Source organism: Cupressus sempervirens, chromosome 6, assembly GCF_028749045.1.
Source record: "Cupressus sempervirens isolate cs-2001-9-10 chromosome 6, ASM2874904v1, whole genome shotgun sequence".
NCBI classification, from domain to species: domain Eukaryota; kingdom Viridiplantae; phylum Streptophyta; class Pinopsida; order Cupressales; family Cupressaceae; genus Cupressus; species Cupressus sempervirens.
The window spans coordinates 535,268,548-535,287,648 of NC_143123.1; the positions used below are offsets into that span (position 1 = coordinate 535,268,548).

A 19,101-nucleotide genomic window follows, 5' to 3' on the forward strand; every position below is an offset into this window, starting at 1 on the left:
TATGTGATCTTGGAATCAAATTGTAGTGAATCAATCATCAACAATGAGTGTCTTCGTTGCATTTTTTGTTTATGGCGTAACCAATAAGAATTCTCATTTTATTTATTTGCATAAAGCTTTAGAGTTGGAAATATTATATAGTTTTGTCCTTTATAAATATATTTAAAATTTTTTGTAAACAATTCAATATTAGATAAGTGGACGAGATTATTTATAGCATTTGAAACTCAATTATCATATATATAGTGAAGTATCTATCTGGTTTGTCTCCGTACCTTAGGAGTTAAAGTGCATTCTAGACTAGTTTAAAATTGTGTCTATATATTTGATTTGTCACGTCTTGATTATTAAATTGTTTATGGTTAATGTTCATAGAATTTTATAAAGTTGCACGTAATAACTTATAATAGTGACTCTATTTGGCCATCAATTCTAGCACTGGTCTTTATGTTATTCGTGATTCATAATCTATATGCTGGAAATTATTTCATATCTTTCCTTTGAAGAATTAGTATATTCATTTGTTGCCTTAATCCATAATTATTCTTATTTTAAAAAGTCATATATTCATTCATTATTCTTAATTCATTATTTGCAAGTTTAAGGTTTTCTATAGTCCTTGCCATTTGGAAAACTTTCATTGCATTTGCATTCTAACCAATCTGCTATAAGTATCTTGGACTCAAGTAATTTGTTCAGGATCAAGTACACCTGCCTTGGCCTTGTAGAGTCAGAAGCACAGGGGATTTGGATTGATCAATCCCATCACGTTGGCCATAACCGGTTGTATATCCCAACATCCAGTTGGCAAGACTCGTAGGATTTCAATTTACGGTTTTGGAAACCAACACAATGAAGAATAGGACATATTTTATGAAGAGTCGAAATTTATTAAAAACAGCCAATTAAGGCTTGAATTAATGGTGGTTAGTTTACAAATGATCATGCCTTAATAAAAGGTTGTCTCCATTCAAAGGGATGCCTTCTTTTGTGAGAAGACATAAGGAGGATTAAAAGGTAAAGAGAAGTCGGAGGGAGGAATATGAAATCTAATAAGATATTTGTGTGTAGAAAATTATGATATCATTTGAACAGATTTTTCAGGAAGATGCATAAAAATACAAAGATGTAAAAGGCGATAGTCAAATGTGAAAAGCATATGAATGTGGAGTAATAAAGAATAAATTTATGAAAGTCCACGATTCAAGCACAAGGAAATTAATGAGTTAAGGCTGATTTGTTGGTGAAAGACATGACTGTTCAAATGGTTGTATTTATTTCAAAGAATTGCATCTACTCATAGAATCGTTGAAGATATCAAATGGTTGCATCCATTCATAAAAACATTAAAGATACAAAGGCAGAACATTCAAGTGGAATTGAGAATATAGTGTGAATAGTAGAGTGAGTGAATGTGAGGAAAAGAATGATCTTTTATGGAGAAATGAGTGTGACATGAAATAAGAGTGTACGATAGTTTGTACATCCTATCATGAAGGCAGTAAGATATAAAAGGAAAAAGGATTTTTGGAAAGACAGCATGGTGAGTTGGAATACAATCAAGCATGCATACAAGGGCCATAAGTGGAAAGATAAATAGTAGATTTGATAAGAAGAGGATGAGAAGATAAGGTTGCAGGTTTGATGAGAAGGATAATTGGGCTTCATAGCAGATTTTAATGAGGAGCTTGAGATCATATTCATGACAGATTTATGATCAGGTTATAGCAGATTTGAGAAGAAGATAATGACAGTTTGAAGATAAGTGTTATAGCTCTTGTGAAGGCAATTTGAATGAGGGATTGGTGCCTCTAGTGAGTTGGTGCTCATGAACTAAATGAGGGGTTGGTACCTTTAGTGGGAATGGTTCTAAATAATTGAATGAGGGGCTGGGCCTCTTGTAGGTTGAGAATGCAAACTTTGTGAAAGAAGAATTTACATGAAAGCATTAATTTGCCATGGTTTTCTCCCGTAAATGTTTCCACATATATGTTGTGCTCTATATTGTGATGCATGACAATTAGATATTATTTCAATGATAATATAAAATGAATACATTTATGATAGTGTTTAAAAAGTGAAAGTTTATAGCTATACTGATTCACTCAACCCCCAGTATAACCACCTGCTCATCATTGTATTGGTCAAGCTTGGGTTGGTTAGAAGAGAGTTTATTTTGGTGGCATGTGTATCTGCCCTTTTTATCTCTTGTATATGTTTGCATTTTGTTGTCTATAGGTGAGGGCCTATATGAATCCTCATTTACTAATAACAAAATACATAATTATATTTGGAATTTGTCAATTATCTAGTTATTGCACCTTATATCCTTTTTGCATGTGGATATGGTTGATAGTACTCTTTTTTTCTGTTGCATTGTTCCTTCTGTAGCTTTTACAAGGAGCCATATGTCTTATGGGTTTGTCTATTGGCTGCAGTATATCAACATGCAGGCACGCAAGCTTTCTTTGCTAGTTAAGAAAAGTATAGCAACACCAAACTGGCTTAAGGTAGCTTTTTATGTTCAAGATTTTTAAGGAGAATTCTTGAGGAGATTTGCATATTTTTTTGGCATCTTATGATGCCTTGATTTTTTGATTTTGTGCTTTTGCAGTACAAGGAGCCTAGAGATGTTCGCATGTTTGTGGATCTGCTTCTTGAAGAGGTATAAGATATGCCTGAACTTATGCCATTGTATTTGCTCAAAAAATATGTACTTGGAGTTTAAATTATTCTAAATTATATCGTCCATAAATAAATTGATGGTTGATGTCTGGTTCAGTATCTTTTTTATTTTCCAGATCATGGAATTGAAAATTTGATTTTCCAGCTTTCTGCTTTTTAGAAAATTCCTCTTAATTCTCAGAAAAGGATTGAAGATATGTTTGCCAATTGCATAGAAGCAGAGCGTGGATTGACATTTAAATATGAAGCAATTAGTTTGTAGCACATTTGGATTGTAGAAGCTAGTGCAGTGAATGAATAGAAAAACTAACTAGGAGTGTTTAAAACGTTTACTTTTGAATCAAGGATAAGAAAGTGCCGTTCAGAGTTTATCTCAGATGCTAGATTTGTTTTCTATTTTTATGATCTGATCTGCACCAGACTATAGGGAGCACCTAAATTTCTTCTTGAAAAGTACTCAAAGAAACTTTCATGAATATATTCCTTGCATTTGACAAGTTCTGCATAATCATGGATGCCCTGCATGATAATGTCTTTAATGATTCACCTTAGTATTTTCTGTGGTTAAACTGCCATGGAATTCTTGAGTAATATTTAAGATTTTGTTGATACTGGATAACGTGATTCTTGTGCTTTCAAATGCAGCAGGCACTATGGATTATTGAGAGCTGTAAATGTGATAAGTAACCTTCAGGGACACCAAAAAGAGAATTTGTGGAGTGTTTTAGTCTTCTGTATCATATGTATAAGATAACTAAATATATCATGTGATGATTCATAAGTAATCTGTGATGATTTAACATTCATTGCTGATCAATCATATTGTGCTGTTTCAGTGTTTTGCATTGACAAAACTCTTACAATTAAATCCTTACCAAATGTGATTAGGAAATGGACCTGATGACTAAACATGCATCTTATAGAGAACAGGATGACTAAAATGCATTGTAGATTCTAAGATGGCAAATCTCATAATTGCATTGGCTAGATCTACTCAAAATGCTCTCTAATTTTCTGTTGGCTTTAATGGGCTCTAGCACATTGTAGAATCTTGTCGTACAGTACAGAATTTGGGGAACTTAATAATTCATAATTAGAATGGGCAATCCAGCTAAATCTTTTAGTGAGCTTCCTCTAGAGACAATACAAAATGGTGGGTGCTGAAGACAAATAATCAAGGCACTGCACTCAAGTTTAGTTCTATTAACAAATGGAATATTAGACGTTACATAGAGCTAGAATGTTGTTTGTGCACATAGACATTTATTGCTGATTATAACACTGCAAATAATACCACAATGTTATGTCTAAACAATATCTCAGAATGTAGTTACAATGACCAATGCAACTTCACCGTATGATAACAAATACAAGCATAAACCCATCGAAGGGTGTGTCATCCAACTCTCACAAACTCCAAATGTATGAAAACAAGGAAGACCTAGGAGCGGGTATGCTAAAGCCATCCAATGGAGAAGATTGAAGGGAAAAATCAGCTTTAAAGGGAGAAATGATAAATCGATGTCAAATGTATTCAAATCACTGCTCAAGAAGAAGGGAGAAATTGATGTCAAATCTTCTGGTGCTCATATTGTTGTTGGAAAGTACCAAATTACTGTTGATGTGGAAGGCACTGTTGAAAGGGACTGTTGAATTGCAGAATTCTGTCAAATCAGGCTCTCCCACTGCTGCTGAACTGGCTTTTTAGAAAGTCTAAATTAGGAAGGGCAAATCAGCGTCCAGGAGAGTGGGATGAAACTATGTTCCAATGAGGCAATAATTGCTGTGCAGTTATTGGGCATGTTGTTGTGAGTTTTGTTCCACCATTGCATGCAGAACTGAATACTTAGTATTTCAAGATGAAACACCGAATCTCCAACTCTCTTGAATAAGGATGCTTATATGCTAAACAATGTAGAGGGATTGTGAGATCAAATGAGACAACCTCAAGGCTCCTCCTTATTGTGGACTTTCGCTCAGTTATAATGATGTGATATGCTGGTTATAACAAAGGTACTTACACTATTCTTTCAATGGATACCAACTTGACTTTAATTTCTTCAATCACTTCCAATCAAACAAACTACAAAGGATAAGGGTTGAGAAAGCTTGTTAAAGATTGGTAACTGCAGGAGCTATCACCTATACCTACGATGGTTGTGTCTATGAGAAATTGTAATCTTTATCAGCGTCGATACTTCATTTTGTTTGCTGGCTGAAAGCCTTCATTCTTTTCAGTGTGGTCATTTGATAAAGACATTGCATATTTGATAGACTCTTAGGATGGTCGAAGAGTCGTTGGAAAGCCAGTTGTCTGCGTGGCTTTTGGACTCATCCTGTGTAGCTTTTGGTAAGCCAAGAGTTTTCCTTTCTGATTGGTCACCTACATGAAGAGTCACAGCAGTCACATGACCTCTCGCATGCGTAACTGTTGGTAATTGAAGAGCCACATGTGTGTGGCTGTTGAGTCAGACATATCATTTATTGTGTCACCGTTGTGGTATATTCAAGAGTCAGATCTTTTGGGATGATCATTGAAGATGATGGAGAGTCTTCAAGTCCGGCTTATGTAATGTCACTTGATTGGTAACTGACATCTTCACATGTGTTGCAGTAGTTGGAATTCAAAGGGTTCTTCAATCTTGTATATTAGCATGGCTTTATCTTTGAGTTGTATGCAGTTCTGGAGCGTGTTCTCATTCATTTTTGGTGGTCTGATATCAGCAACTGATGATTATTGTGAATTTCATTTAGCGGCGTGTTGTTTGCTTCTTGTGTGGGATTCTCAGCTGCATGTATTCCTTGGCATTCAGCAAGTGCTTCTGGGTTGTCAAGGCATCATAGATGGTATTGTTCATTCTATGTCTAAAGTATGATTTTCTGAGTGCCTATCATGCATGACTATCAGCGTATATGTAGCCTTAGTGCATAGTGCCAAGTCTAGGGTGAATTTCTGTAGTAGGTGATAAATGTGTGATATTTACCAAGTATTCAAGTTTCAGGGTATCATCATTATTCCGTGTGAGACAGTAATTGCATTCATAAAGGTGTACAGTCTAGTATTTGTGTGAATTGTACTCAAACTCATTCATTTTTCCATAAAGTGATAATTTTAGTGTGGCTGCATTTCTCCCTTTAGAAAGAGGGTTTTCCTACGGTATTGATGGTGTTATTGTGTTTTCTTATATCTGCTATTTTCTTTTATGCTATTTTGGTTAAAAATTTAACATGGTATCAGAGCAAGTTTAAGAAAAAGCTTGATAGAATATATATGTTAAAGAATTATTTTCAGATTCTTTAGATGAGTTTTATTAGATGCTTGTGAATGTATTTGTGTCAAGATATTGGGATTTGGGCATACAATCTGAAGGCTTAAAGCAGTGTATTGATTGCCACAACGAAAACCTAAGATATTGATGTGTCTAGGTTTTAGCTTGGTCCACATGCTAATGCGCGGATGCGTAAGGATGCGTGGTGGATGCTTCCAGGAAGTGACATCCTCGCCTGAGGATGTGTGCGGGGTGCTTCGGAGAGCATCCGGACGCATCCTATGAGCGTCCAGCCTTTTTCATCGCCCAGTCACTTAAGTGACTCAAAAAACATGTGTTATAAATAGTTTTTTATTGTTTTTTTTTCTTTCTATTTGCCTTAAAACCCTAAAACGACCTTTAAAGAGGCCATTCATTGCCCATTCTTCCAATTTTGTTTTCAGCTGGGCTCTCTTATCATTTGGTCTCTATTGTGAAATTCTGAAAGCAAGGTCATTGTTTTGAAGAGGATCATTCCTAGGGTGTCTAGTGAGCTTCCACAAGGGACGAATAAGCATCTAAGATAAGCATCCAATCCATTTCATGAGTTCTTTTAGTGATTTTTTTAAGTTCTTCATGAATTTTTCAAGTTTTATGAGAAATTTTGTTTTTTTTTTTTAAAGAAATGAAGGAGTAAGTTTTTTTAAACATTTCTAAGTTGTTTTTTTCTATTTTCTTATTAGATTTATAGTTGCTATCGTGCAAGAATGGCCACTACTAATAGTCAAAGTTCAACAGCAGGGCAGGAACGAAGTGATAACTTCAATATTGATGTGGCATCTCCATTATGGAGACACACCACAAGATTATCACAGGTTTCTGGAGGTGGGTCATACATTTGGAGATGCAATATGACATAAGTTTTTTTAAACATTTCTAAGTTGTTTTTTTCTATTTTCTTATTAGATTTATAGTTGCTATCGTGCAAGAATGGCCACTACTAATAGTCAAAGTTCACCAGCAGGGCAGGAACGAAGTGATAACTTCAATATTGATGTGGCATCTCCATTATGGAGACACACCACAAGATTATCACAGGTTTCCGGAGGTGGGTCATACATTTGGAGATGCAATATATGTCATATTAAACCATTCAACAGCTCATATTCTCGGGTCAAAGCTCATTTTATGGGCCCTACTGGTAAAGGAATAGCATTGTGCAAGGGAAGTAAAGATGGAAAAAAGTTGAGCGATGCACAATTAGCCGGATTCATAAAAGAACAAGAGGCTGCTGATCGTTTAGTGAGAAAATCAAAAGCTAGTTTTTACAAATCTGCATCTACAAAGAGCAAAGTGAATGTGCCCCCTGATCATGTTGCATCCTCCAAACATCCATTCTTGGAAGTGGTAGAGGATGATGATGAAGTAGAAGTTATTACCTGCAAAAAAGGTCCATTGGATCAAGCATTCAAAATGGAGGCAAGAGAGATTGCCGATGAAGCAATTGCATGTTGCCTTTATGCCAATGGTCTTCCTTTCAATTTGGTAAGATCACCATATTGGAGGGAAATGGTTGCAGCCATCCTTAAAGCACCAACTGATTACATTAGCACCGGGTATGAAAAGGTGCGTACTACTCTTTTGCAAAAAGAAAAGATTTCTATAGACAAAGCTCTTCAACCAATTAGGACATCTTGGAAAACTTCCGGCATAACAATAGTATCTGATGGATGGAAAGACACAAGAAACCGACCATTGATAAATGTGATTGCAATGTCCCCCAAAGGGGCAATGTTTTTGAGGGCTATTGATTGTGAAGGACAAGTTAAGGATTCACAATTCATTTCTAGAATTCTCATTGAGGCAATAGAGATGGTGGGTAGTGAGAATGTGGTCCAGGTGGTCACAGATAATGCCACAAATTGTAGGGGTGCAGGTGCTTTGGTTGAGTCTCGATACGACCATATTTTTTGGACACCATGCACTGTACACTCTCTCAACTTGGTCATGCAACAAAGTGGCACCCAAATAGATTGGGTGAAGCAAATATACCAAGAGGGAGCGGAGATACAAATGTTTGTGACAAACCACCACATGTCACAATCTATATTCAGATCTTTCTCCAAGTTGGAGTTGTTGAAGGTAGATTTAAAATTGTAATTATTTAGTTTCATTTATTTATTTATTTTGAATAAGTTTTATACTCATGTTCAATATCAAGAAATGTTTCTTGTTTATAACTTCGTTTTATATTTGATGTCATTTTGTCAACTTGCTTATAGGTAGCTGAGACTAGATTTGCATCTCATACTATTGTTCTGAAACGAATCGTCAAGGTGAAATCAGCATTGAGCCAAATGGTTATTTGTAACCAATGGGCTATATAGAAGGCTTCAAATTCAGAGAGAGCCTTGAAGGTCAAGGATATGATCTTGGATGAGCACTGGTGGGCTCGTGTGCAATTTGTGTTGGATTTCACTGAGCCTATCATGACTATGCTACACTTTGCTGATATAGATGCACCTTGCTTGGGGGATGTGTACGATGGCATGGACACTATGGTAGAAAAGGTAAAGCTTTCCATACAAGCACATGAGACCTACCCCACAGAATGTGAAGCCTTGTGCAAAAAGATGGAGGATATCATTCATCATCGTTGGGAGAGGATGACTACCCCATTGCACCTCCTTGCATATGCCTTATCTCCAAGGTACTATAGCCAGGAAATACTTGCTATGCCGGATAGAATTGCACCATATGCAGATGAAGAAGTTGCTACTGGGAGCTACACTGCATTTGCAAGACTCTTCCCAGATGAGGAAATGCACAGAAAGGTGAGGCAAGAATTTGACTTATTTGCTTCAAGATCAAAACTTACTCCATATGCAATAAAGGACCAAAATGACATGGGAGGTATCACATGGTGGTACATGTATGGTCGACCATTCAAGCATCTACAACCTCTTGCAATCAAGATCCTCTCACAAGTGAGTTTTCATTTATTTATTTCTAGCAATTGTATTCTACACTCTAGTGTTTAACATTCTCTAATTTGTTTTTAAAATTTTATGAACACTATTCAGGTTGCAAGTTCTTCTGCTACTGAACGGAATTGGAGTACATACTCCTATATCCATTCAGCGAAGCGTAACCGGTTGGGCTCAAAGAAAGTTGAGGACTTGGTTTATATACATACCAACTTGCGTCTTTTGTCACTTAAGGAGGATGGATACAAGGAAGGGTCAACCAAGCTTTGGAATGTAGCCCCTGAATGTGTAGACTTGGATGCAACACTTCAGGATCTTACTGTGATGACGGATGATGATGTTGATAACATCATAGCACGTGCATCTAGCACAATTGGAACCATGCGTGGTTCAAATGAATTTGCAAGTGTTGCAGCAGGAGGAGATGATGAGAATGTGGATTTTTTTGAGGATTCTTATGATTTGGAATGACTGAATGTGATTTGTGAATCTTGAGCATTGACTCTTGATTGATCAACATTGAAGTTTTGAACCATGAACTATGTTTTGATTTTGTAATTCAAACTGCATTGGAATCTTGATGTTTTGATTACTATTATAACGTATTTCAATTTGATTATGATAAATTATAATGATTCAATGAATGGTTTATTTTTGTTTTATTGTATATTTGATATTTCTTGTATTTCTTTGCATACATTGTCATAAAGCACCCGCATCAGCATCAAAACCAGAATTGGTAACTTAGACGAAAACAATGTTCTCAAAATTGTCTTCCATTTTACAACAATAAAGGGAGTCATTTTCAGATAAATATTTTGTTTCCTATGGATAGAGGGTTGTGATTAGGATGTTGCATAGGATAGCCAATGACAACAGCCTTGAAGGCCTATCCCTTGGGCACATTACTTGGATTAGAAGATGAAACACAACCTCTTTCTTTCTCTTCTGATAGTTTTGGGATTTGATGGTCCCCTTTTTGACACGAGTCATTCAAGATTTTTTAATCTGCTAACCAAACTAAGATTAAGTCAAATCTTGTCACCCATGTCCAGCCATGAATTGGTTATTATCTCTCTTGTGGCCTCTCTTGTAGTTTATGGTTATAGAAATCATTTAGAAGAGCGGCTAGGGCGATTGGGTAGAACAGAAGTAACAATATTGCTAGCGTTGGCATCATTATGGTAATTATTACAAATGACGCTATGTGCAGGAGAGGAGCTAAATCAATGCACTTGAATTTGTTCCCCTCACTTCAAGTATATAACTGGTAAGCTGGAAAGCTTCTTGCAAAGATTGCTTCTTTGGAACAACTTCCCTTAACTTGGTATACTCGCAACTCAGTGGAGTATAGTTGGTGGGTGGGAGAGGGAGTTTAGTTAGAATCTCATCAATCTTGAGAGGGCGTCAATTGATTTCCTGAAGGCATATGTGGCTTCAGTGAGCCACCCACTTGCATATTTTATCATACAAACAGAGGTCATATTCATATATGGTAAATGTATTTGATTCCCATGACTATTGATGTGTGTGAAGTCATATAATAAAACAACTTTTTGAAATAAGCACTTAGGGAAATAAGAATTAGTTTGTCTTGGTGAGCTGCTAATATTGGATGACTCGGCTTTATAAAATATAATTGTCAAGACAGCATGATTGTTTGATGCCATGTCCTGCAAGCCATAGACTTGAATTTATTATTTTGATATTTGTTTTGATGCCATGGATTTTGTTTTCCTTGAGTTTTCTATGCATTTGACAATATTTATGTCTAAATGTGCTATTTCCTTTAGTTAAAATTTGTTTTTATACTTGTTGATGCAGAGCATCCTACAAACCAACCAATAAGTAGGATCCATGCTGATCCCTTCAACACCTATTCAACAATTTAATTATCTGATCCCTTCAACATCCATTCAACAATTTCATTATTTAGAGGCATCTCATAAGGTAAAGAAAACATGTTTCAACACAAATCATCAAAAATAACTAACGCCATCAAAATAGAAAGCTTTGAATACACCAATTGCTTCAAATGCTCTCCTTCTCTCATTCTTGTTTGGAACAACCAATACATGTTATTTATACTATTTTAGGTGGTTAGAAACCATCCAACTACCCCTATGACCTTCCATCTTCTTTTTTTGCAACATTCAGAGAAATTTGCAATATTACAACTTTGCAATTTTGCACTTTCTTGACAATTTTTAATACACTTCTACAAAATGACCTAAAAGTTAGCAAATGCTCTCTAGACATGTCCAAATAACCTTTTTAAGACATTTTACATTCTTTCTAACCTCTTCATGGCTTTATATATCAAGTTTGACCCTTTGAGCAATTTAGGTCTTGAATGACAACTAAATGACCACTTTACAATTTTATTGTCCTTAGGCGTTACAATTGATTCCATTACATGGAATACCACATCCTAACATATGAATTTAAATTAATTCATTACAATATACCTTGGGATCATCTGCAACATCTTGATGTCTAGGTGCTCCTGCACCACTTGTGGGATCAATATATACTTGTGTATGTGATCAAAGTAGCTTCTATTTGATAAGATTATTGTTTCTCTAAGATTTATTTATCAGAGGGTGAATGGAACGAGTTTTAAATCCTAAAAAATGTATTAATTTCTTGGTTTTTGTTTAATTTGCCAAGTCCGTGGAGAGTCTAGCCACCAAGTACAAGTCCGAGTTAAAAATCGACTTGCAAAGCCCGATGTGAGTCCAAGTCTTGTTGACACTGATTGAAAATCATACAACTGCCAAAGTTTATCTACCTAGCTTACCAATGCGAGATTCAACTTAAGAACTATGGTTGTTCCAGTTCAGTAGTCAATTTTGCATCTATGCTTATATTTTGGTACTTATTATATAATGCAGCATATGTCATTTATTATCTCTATTCAGGTTGCCTATTGGAATTAAGAGATAAATATTTGTATCATTTAGGGCCCAATTATAGAAAACTGGGTCTTTCATGATATTTGCTATAAATGTATGCAGCGTGCTTTGTTGACCACTAGGTTATGAGAACAACGCTGTTTTATTGACACAAGTGTGTGGGAATATGCCCCTGCTAGTTAATATACATGTTTGTATTATTTTCTTCCTGCATCAATTTTTGATTTTTTGTTTAATAAATATTACTGCAGATGTTTGTTATGCCAAGTAACAAAGTCACTGATCTTGAAAAGGATCAGTCAAGTGCACACTTAAACTATCACCTTGTATCATATTATGGAACATTTCTTAACAGAAATTGGGGTCTAGTTTGAAGTTAATTTTCTGTTTTTGTTGAACAATTATTTCTTTTTCTATAGTAATATCATTTAGTTGTGCCTATGTGTTGGGTCAATTAATAACATATCTCTTATTTATTCTTAATTACAACATAATGATCAAAACTAGCAAAGATCTCTTATGAGAGGAGGGAATTCTGCATCTCAATTGATAACATTGCCGAGCAAAGATATGTATGAGGAACGGAAAAAATTATGCCAATTGAAGACTAATATATGGTGCTAATAATGTTATGAGTGCATATGACGCATCCAGAATTTCCTTCTAGTAAACATCTGTTCAAACTTTAAATTCGTGTCTTGGTTTTCCTTTCACTCCATGTGCTTAGTGTTAGATTGATCAGCCTTGAAAATCATTTGAGGCTATTGATTTAAGATTACATTTAGGATCTCCTTTTCTTATTTCTCAAGTTGCGTGTTATTATCAAAGATAATTTATTGCTTAGATACATAGAAACATGGCTTGCTGCTTATAAGCAAAACACACTCAGCTTTATTGCTCCTCCAGTAGACATTTCAGTTTTTTAGTACATACCTCTCTCAGCTTTTGATACATTTATATCTTTTAATGCCAGTTGAAAACAATGGAAGTAGAAGTGCAACAGGTTCTAGTTCGAGGATCTACACAGAAACATCGACGCTCTGATAGTACAGGGAGTACTAATTCTTCTCGTAGCAATCGAATACGAGATGATAGAAGTAGCCGTTTAAGCACACAACGTGCTCGTAACCGCTTGTTGGAAAGTCATGTTGCAAAGTTGTTCAAGCAAAAAGTTGAAATTTTTACAAAACTTGAGTACACACAGGTGCAAAAACATAATTTTATTCAATCTCTTACCCTCCACTTCACGTTCCACTGGAAAACTTTAATCTCTATAAATGGACATCTTTACAGGAATCAGTTATTTCAACCATAGTAAAAATGTGCTTAAAGAGCTTCCAAGAGTATGTGCGGCTTGAAACATTCAGCAGAAGTGGATTCCAGCAGATTCAATTAGACACACAGTTCTTGAGAGATCCATTAAAGGAAGTTGTTGAAGATGAAGCCATCATTGATTTTCTATTGGATGAGGTATACTGTTCTTGTTTCATATTGTATTTTAGTATATTGATTAGAAGAGGCACTTAATTCTCTGCTTGCATAGAAGATACTCCATTGTTTTTAATTATTACTCAATTTAGTTGTATAAAAGCTGAAGTTTCAAAAAGTTATCCAATTAGATTTCCAATTCAGAAGAGATGCATAAAATCTCTTTTATCTTTGTATGCTGCCACATACCTTCAATGTTATTTGTATCAGTCTTGGGCTGTGCATTTGATCTGTTATTGCTTTGCATCAGAATATGGGCAAGGGTGTCATTTTCCAAATCTATCATGTGACACTAGCATTATGTTTATCATAACTTGTTCATTTAATCTGTTATTGCTTCCATCCAAACATAAATCAGAATGCCACTTTTCAAAATTCATGCATTCACTGGCTTCATATTAGTCTTGGGTTGTGTATTTAGTCTGTTATTGCTTACATTAGAATATAAACCAGGGCAGTATTTTTCAAACATAGCATGTGTTCAGTGGCTACACATTAGTCTTGGGTGGTGCATTAATTTGTCAACGCTTGCTTAGGCATGTAGACCAGGATACAACGTTCCAAATTTAGCATGTATCCACTGGCTCCATCTTACAATTTATTTTGCTTGCATCAGACTATAAACCAGGGTGCCATTTGCCAAAATTTGCACATCTACAGGATTCTTAAGAACCCAAAAGAAAATCTTGGCAATTGACGCTCCCATTAGAGTTCAACTTCTTATATTTAGAAACTAGCTGCCATTAACATCATGTTTGCCATCTTTGAGCAAACGACCACATCATTACATTCTTTTGCTGAACGTGGCTTATGTAACATCTTGCCCTCAGCATTCCATAAGAGTTTGTGTTATTCATTACAGGTCTGTGCTGCTGCTGCTGAACGATGTTTGGACCCAATTCCTCTTGAACCTGCTATTTTAGATAAGCTTATTTATGCAAAGATTACAAAAAACTCGGAGCAGACGGCAAGTTCATAATTTGTAAATTATACCAGCAGTTGGAGTTGGTTTTTGTAGGATTAACACCAGCCCAAGCTCTTGGTTTTTAGCTACAATTTGAGGTGGCAATTTATTTTTATTTTTCACCTATGCACTGCTTGACAAGACATTATACATTATGTACATTACCCCAATTCTTTGGATGCTCTTTGCAAGTTTAGCTATTTCAAATTGCCACAAGGCTACACAAAATATTCAGTTTATGTAAATTTATTGTTTCTTGCCTGGAATGCTTTAAACATTAAATGCAATACTAATGTTTTGTTTGTATCATAAGGGTTGTACATGGTGTTGAGCACCATATTCTATTGAATTATTAGTGTGGTGCTTTAATTTGTTCAAATTCATGATAAATTTAGGCAGCTTAATTCCAATTGAGACTCCCATAGAATTCAGCATTTTAATACAACTGATGCTAAAATATAGAAGATATGCCTATATTCAATCGAGAAACTGCAATTGATATGCTGAAATTGCTATCTTTGTTATCGCTTAGATTTGTATCTCATTCCTTTGTATGTGTTGTTTCCTTGAAATGGATGATGTAGTTCCTCTTGCCAATCATGGGGTTTTTTAACTGATTCAAAGAGATATGCTAATAAATATCTAACTTCCTTAACAGTACTACACTTCTGTGGATGTCTAGCTAGGTCAGATCCCTTCTAGGGTCGACCTAGTATACCTAATTGCTAGTTGGTCTATTGGCCTTAGCCATGTTGTTAGCGAACTTTGCCATTTCAATCCTTATTTAGGTTTGGCCCTATTTGGGTGATTCATGTAACTCACAATTATGTAATTGGGCAAGACCTATATGAATGTAACTTGTAATTAATAGGTTTGATCCTATTCTTGGTGCCAAAACTATAAGTTCGACTAGAGGTGTAGATGGTTATTATCACACGTTACATAGACTCATAGAGCACGAGAACATAGATGCAATAATACCAAATAGAACATTCATTATTCGTACCAACATACCAGAATGATGAGGAAATATTATTATTTTATTGATTACCAAAAACATGAGAGTACATCATCCATAGTCCAAAGTTCTTATATAATGGCCGGTTGGTTGGGAAGACTAACAGACGCATCCCCTCACTTCCTAACTACCATTTCCCAACAAAGCTTAACTAAGTTGTCTAGAAGACGCCTACTCAACAAACTAAAAAGAAAAGAAGACTTTAAGAAGTAGGGTGTGAAGACATCCCTAGACTTGGGGCTCATTTGCAGAGGCGTAGGAGATCTTGTTCAACAACCTTTTGTTTGGTACAAACTCCTTGCAGAACACAATGCATCCATATTTTTCGCCTTAGTTATTGCGAATTTTTCTCCTAGGGAAGCTTTCTCTATCTTCCTTTTTTCCTCCAAGGTAGCTTTCTCTATATTCCATTTTTCTTCCAGGGCAGCTTTCTATCTTCCATGTTTCTTCCAAAGTAGCTTTTTCGATCTCCTAGTCCTTCGCCTATCGACCCGCCAATTCCTTTTCCTGCTGAAGTTCCAAGTACATCCTTGTAAATGCAACTTCTATCTTTGCAAGCACCTGTATGAGAGGCGACTCATTCACTAGGGGTATGGTGTATCTAGCTGCCCATTATGTAGCTATTTCCTCATACTTGTACCCACCCTACTGCAGTAACTGTCAATCTGCATGAAAATCCTTCCTCATGAATGCTACGAAGGATTCAATTGCTCTAACTATGGCTCCAATATTCTAATTTTTAGCATGCTTTATAATTTCCTTGGTGGTGTGCTCCATGCCTTATAATTTTTCGAGGAATCTTTCTGCTTTATCTGCTAACCCCAAGCTCTCCCTTTGTATCTTTGTTTGGCCTTCCTCTTCTATCTCCAAGGGGGTTGGTGAGGGTGGAGGGACCAATCCTTCTACAAGCAATTTATCAGCTTCTTCTAACACTGTGTCCTCAACTAGTTTTGCCTCTTCAATTTTGTGTTCTTCCGCCTGCTTCTTGTTTCCATTTGTCCCATAGGTTGTACCACTAAAGCAATGGGGTGGACCACTTCCCTACCTTGTGGTGTTTGCAGTCTCACCATATGCCCATACTTTTTTCTACACTTGAGATCTATCACCTTAGTGTGAGTTTGGTGGTCTGCAGGAACCAAAATTGCCATTCTTGATAGTGAAAGTTGTGTTGCCCTCCATTGAGAAATCTCCTATTGCTATCCCCTCGGGTTGTCCTCCATTACGTTTCCCTCCATACTAGGTCTAGTCCAGATGCCCTTCTCTATACTAGTGCTGGTACATACACCTTTCTCCGTGCTAGTGTTGGTACATATGTCTTGTAGAGTACTAGGTACAATACATACAACTGCTAGCGCATTTTGCACTTAAACTGCTGAAATCTTGGCTTCCGTACTGGCAGACTTGTGAATTTGGGTGTACATACATACCCTTGTTGGCAATGGTCCTTCCGTTGTTGGAAGAAATGGACTTCTCCCAATGTACCCCTTAAGCGACTTAGATGGATTTCTGCCTCCTGAGAGTCAGAGGAGGATGTGTCTATACTGCTTGAATCCTCTTTTGAACTACCCTCTCCACTCTCTTCCTAACTTGAGCTCTCCACAGATGCTACCCATAGTATTTGTGTGAATGCCTATTTTAATATCTTTCTCTGAGGTGCTCCTACGCTTGACCCTACTCTTAAGGTGTCCATGTGAACCCAATATGTCATTGCTAGACTAAAGGGTTCTACTTTGTTTGCTAGAACCAATGTGCCTCTGCTCACTGTCCACTTGAGTCCAACTACTTCTAGAAATAAGCCTATGGCATGGTGTGGCATGTAGAATGCCTTGTGCTTCAAACTCCATGAATTGGTGTAACCTTTTTTATAGAAACTAGGCCCAATTATACACCTGTCCTCTATTCAACCCATCGATCACAGGTAACATCCATAGAGCAATGTCTGATGTGTGACTTCCGGTTGTAAGTTTGCTCTTGACGAAGTCTACAATGCATCACCATTCTTTGTTAGCTATGAAAATTTTCTTGAGGCCCCTATGGTTCTTTAAAATGCCTTCCCATTCTTGCTTTGACAAATCATTCTTGCATATTAACCCACACCACTTTTTCTTTTCCTCCATTGCCATTAGGGTTTTTGTCAATTTTTGTGCTCGATTGGGAATTCCAAAAACTTTATTTATTTCCTTGGTCAAGTAGGAGATTGTTACAATTTGGTGCAAATATTGGACTTTAGATTTATTAGCTTTCTTATCATAGCCAACCAACATGGTACGTAATATAGATTCAAACTCTTTTAAATCAAATATGGACATATAAATAATTTTATCTACCTTTCTTGAGTGCTTCTTTGAGAGGGTGATTGTCTCTTGTATGCTTCCACCAAGTGTGACGTTCATTCCCATGACACTTTTGAAGGTAATATTGGCAACCATAGCTTTTTCTGCAAATTTCCCTTTATCCCTTTTGCTTGTCATTTTCATCAACTTCCTTGCCTTCACTAGTAAATTTTGACCTATTTTTTGACAAGTGTTGGTCGATGTTTCAAGGGCCAATGGTCGAAAAATAGCATTGCTATAATTTCGTCGAAATTTCAATGTAATCCAGGGTTTTTGATATATCGATGGACAACCTCGTTGAAAATGATCCCAATCTTTGTCACGGGGCGACGTCAGACCACTACTAGGAAATGTTGAAACTTTGACAATTATGACATTTTTATTGACAATAGTTCTTTGATAAAATTCAACATTTAGGAAATTGTTATTGACGAGCTTGCCATGCCCTTGATGGGAGGCCTCATCGAAATATCGATGATTAGGAGATTGTCATCGACGAGCTTATCATGCCATCGATGACAGGTATCGTCAAAATATCGACTATTAGGAGATTGCCATCATGCAAGATATCGCTATAACATATAGTGATCAAGTTAATCGCTATTCGGAGAGGACACATTTTGTCTATGGCAATGAGCGGTAAAGAAAAGTGTATCGATATTACCTTCAGCGATCATTGGTGAGCGGAGTGTTGACGATTTTGTTATGCAAATTGGCGATTCATCAACATAAGTCATTGCGACAAAAGGATTGAGGAACACAAAGGAATGTGATTTACAATCACTATATGTTATAGCGATGATATCTATTGGAGGTCGTCAAAGAACATTTTTCTCTGTAGTGATAAGTGATAAAGTTATCGATATTGTTATAGCAATATATGTGCCAAAATAAGATTGCTATTGAGAAGATTAGGGCATAATGATTCATTGACATAAGTCGTAGTGATAAAAGGATTGAGGAATACCATTTACAATCGCTATTGAGATCGTAAAAGAACATTTTTCTCTGTAGTGATAAAGTTATCGCTATTGCTATAGCGATATATGTGCAAACATAAGATTGGTATTGAGAAGATTAGGGCACAACGATTCATCAATATAAGTCATACCGATAAAAGGATTGAGGAATACAAAGGAATATGTTATAGTGATGATATCTATCGGAGATCGTAAAAGAACATTTTTCTCTGTAGCGATAAGTGATGAAGTTATCACTATTGCTATAGCAATATATATGCAAAAATATGATTGCTATTGAGAAGATTAGGGTAGAATGATGAGAAGATTAGGGCACAATGATTCATAAGCATAAGTCATAGCGATAAAGTGATTGAGGAATACAAAGGAATATGATTTACGATCACTATATGTTATAGCGATGATATCTATCTGAGATCGTAAAATAACATTTTTCTCTATAGCGATAAGCGATAAAGTTATCGCTATTGCTATAGCAATACA

General features: G+C 36.1%; 1 protein-coding gene across 1 annotated transcript in view; it reads left to right on the plus strand.

Annotated features, from left to right (window-relative positions):
• Nucleotides 1-14,599, plus strand: part of LOC149553370 (Vps51/Vps67 family (components of vesicular transport) protein) — a 188,060-nt gene extending 173,461 nt beyond the window's left edge. The window contains exons 16-20 of the mRNA XM_089788836.1: nucleotides 2,439-2,510; nucleotides 2,615-2,665; nucleotides 12,809-13,039; nucleotides 13,129-13,305; nucleotides 14,186-14,599. Coding sequence (XP_089644962.1) covers nucleotides 2,439-2,510; nucleotides 2,615-2,665; nucleotides 12,809-13,039; nucleotides 13,129-13,305; nucleotides 14,186-14,302 — 648 coding nt within the window. The 3' untranslated portion in view covers nucleotides 14,303-14,599. The remainder of the gene's footprint in view (nucleotides 1-2,438; nucleotides 2,511-2,614; nucleotides 2,666-12,808; nucleotides 13,040-13,128; nucleotides 13,306-14,185) is intronic.
• The last annotated feature ends 4,502 nt before the right edge of the window (nucleotides 14,600-19,101 follow it).